The sequence below is a fragment of the Penaeus japonicus genome, unplaced genomic scaffold (genome assembly GCF_977035675.1).
Source record: "Penaeus japonicus unplaced genomic scaffold, GWHDUDI00000001_assembly GWHDUDI00000004, whole genome shotgun sequence".
Lineage (NCBI taxonomy): Eukaryota > Metazoa > Arthropoda > Malacostraca > Decapoda > Penaeidae > Penaeus > Penaeus japonicus.
Window position 1 is genome coordinate 22,019,293 of NW_028234406.1, and position 2,500 is coordinate 22,021,792.

The following is a 2,500-nucleotide window of genomic DNA, read 5'->3' on the forward strand; positions in this document are numbered from 1 at the left end:
GCGTGTTATTAAAGGCTGCTTGAACTCTACGCTGGTCAACAACTATCAGCACACTTCCACACTTGTTTTCTCCCCCCTCCCCCCTCTCTCTCTCTCTCTCTCTCTCTCTCTATCTATCTCTCTCTCTCTCTCTCTCTCTCTCTCTCTCTGTCTGTCTCTTCCTCTCCCCCCCCCCTCTCTCTCTCCCTCTCTCCCTCTCTCTCTCTCACTCTCTCTCTCTCTCTCCAACATTTTCTCTTTTTCGAGTCAGATTAAGTGTAATGTCAGATTGTACATCCGGATACATATCGTAGCCCCAAACTCACTCATGAACATAAACGGACATCCTCCCTCGTCCCCAGATTGTTTCCTCCGTGGCCCTGACGGACACTCCCGCCTTCAAGTACCGCGGGATCCTCCTGGACACCTCCAGGAACTTCTTCAGCGTGAAGAGCATCGAGCGGACGCTGGACGCCATGGCGGCCAACAAGCTCAACACCTTCCACTGGCACATCACCGACTCCCACTCCTTCCCGATGTTCCTTCAGAGTCTCCCAAAAATGGCTTACTACGGCGCCTACAGTTCTCGGCAGGTCTACCTCCCAACGGACATCATGCACCTGGTGGAGTATGGGAGAGTCCGGGGCATCCGCGTCCTGCCGGAGTTCGACGCCCCTGCCCACGTCGGCAGTGGGTGGGAGTGGGGAGAGGCAGACGGGCTGGGCAAGCTGGCTGTCTGTTTGAACAAGGTGAGTGATGCATTGCTATTCGCTTGTATATAGAAAGTGCCAAATTATTATTTTGCTCTGAGCTGCATATTATATAACATAAGAAACAGGCAGTCCACTGAATAGTTCATATGCATGAGGCAAGACATACAGACATCGATTACTATACAGTAATGCAACATTTTTGGTCAGGACAAGGAAACAAATCGCATGAAGTAAATGATTCAGATCTAAAATGATGAGCGTTTTCATCACCTTACTATTTCTGCAAACACAGGAGTCGTGGCAGTCGTACTGTTTGAAGCCTCCCTGCGGGCAACTCAACGTTGTCAACGACAACATGTACACCGTCTTGGGACAGATCTACAGGGAGATGGTCAGCCTCTTCGGTCCGCTTGATCTCTTCCACTTCGGGGGAGATGAGGTAAGGAGGTGTTTTTGATGCCTCTAATGATTTGGTCGAATCATTTGAAAGTCGCGCGATCCAGAGAAGAAAATGAAAGTGGAGAGCATATAAGTCTAATTGGAATTATTCAAAGAGGTGCTAACGAAACCTGCTAGGTATCATGAATAAATGTTATTTTAGAATCAGAGGCTAATTGTTATCATGTCACAGAAAGGCCGCCTCACAAAAACACTGTTTGCTTTTGCAGGTCAACCTCAACTGCTGGAACACGACAGAGGAGATCGTGAGTTACATGGAGGAGCAAGGACGAGGCCGCGACGCCAACGCTTATTACAAGCTTTGGAGCGACTTCCAGGCGTCAGCATACGGCCACTTGACGACGGCCAACAAGGGCAGGCAAATCCCAGGCATCCTTTGGACGTCCCACTTGACCGAGGAAGGCCGAGCCGACCAGTACCTCGACAAGGACCACTACATCATCCAGATCAAGACGAAAGGGAAGGACAAACTCATCGGAGAGCTCCTACAGAAGAGGTTCCGTGTGATCTTTAGCAATAGCGACCACTGGTACTTGGACAGCGGCTTCACGGCCAACTCCACCTACAAGGGTTGGCAGACGGTCTACGACAACAGCCCACACGCCATCGCCACCGATTTGACGGGGTCTCCGCAGGCTGACCTCATTCTAGGGGGAGAGGCGGCTATGTGGAGCGAACTGGTCGACGAGATGTCGCTGGACTCAAAGGTAAATAGCTTATCTTCATTTGATGAGTCTTTTCCTTGATCATTGGTTGGCTTGTGTCCTTGTAAAAAGCAATTCAAAAATATAATGAGAATCAGTACATTAAAAGTATCCCGACAAGGCCATATCCTCATCATCGATTTACATTTCTTCTAATACGTACAATATAGAAGTTTAGAATGAAGCATAGAAGCATTGGCAATTACCAACACTCAATACCTAACACCCCCTTCTATTTCCAGCTGTGGCCACGCGGAGCCGCCTTGGCCGAGCGGCTGTGGACGAACCCGAGCCACAACTGGGAACCCGCCGAGACCCGCTTCATCCACCAGCGGCAGCGCATGGTGACGCGAGGCATTCAGGCCGACCGCATCCAGCCCCAGTGGTGCCACCAAAACGAGGGACTCTGCTATATTTAGGAGTTCAGTCTGTGCCAACAGTTCGATCGGGAATTTTCCTGTTGGTGGGAGTCCTGTGGTATCATTGTGTACCTAAAGGAAGATTCTATTTCAGGTTTACAGTGTTGAATGATACGTAACTATCTGTTCTTCCACAAGGGGAACCTTCGAAATCACATGATGATTTCCACACAATGCTTAATGATTGCAATGAACAAAATGCAACTATGGATTTGATCGGACTTTC

General features: G+C 49.4%; 1 protein-coding gene across 1 annotated transcript in view; it reads left to right on the top strand.

Moving 5' to 3' along the window:
* LOC122260304 (chitooligosaccharidolytic beta-N-acetylglucosaminidase) overlaps positions 1-2,500 on the top strand; it is an 18,612-nt gene that overhangs the window by 15,787 nt on the left and 325 nt on the right. The window contains exons 6-9 of the mRNA XM_086536330.1: positions 342-728; positions 985-1,131; positions 1,361-1,858; positions 2,098-2,500. The exon at positions 2,098-2,500 is cut by the window's right edge and continues 325 nt beyond it. Coding sequence (XP_086392456.1) covers positions 342-728; positions 985-1,131; positions 1,361-1,858; positions 2,098-2,274 — 1,209 coding nt within the window. The 3' untranslated portion in view covers positions 2,275-2,500. The remainder of the gene's footprint in view (positions 1-341; positions 729-984; positions 1,132-1,360; positions 1,859-2,097) is intronic.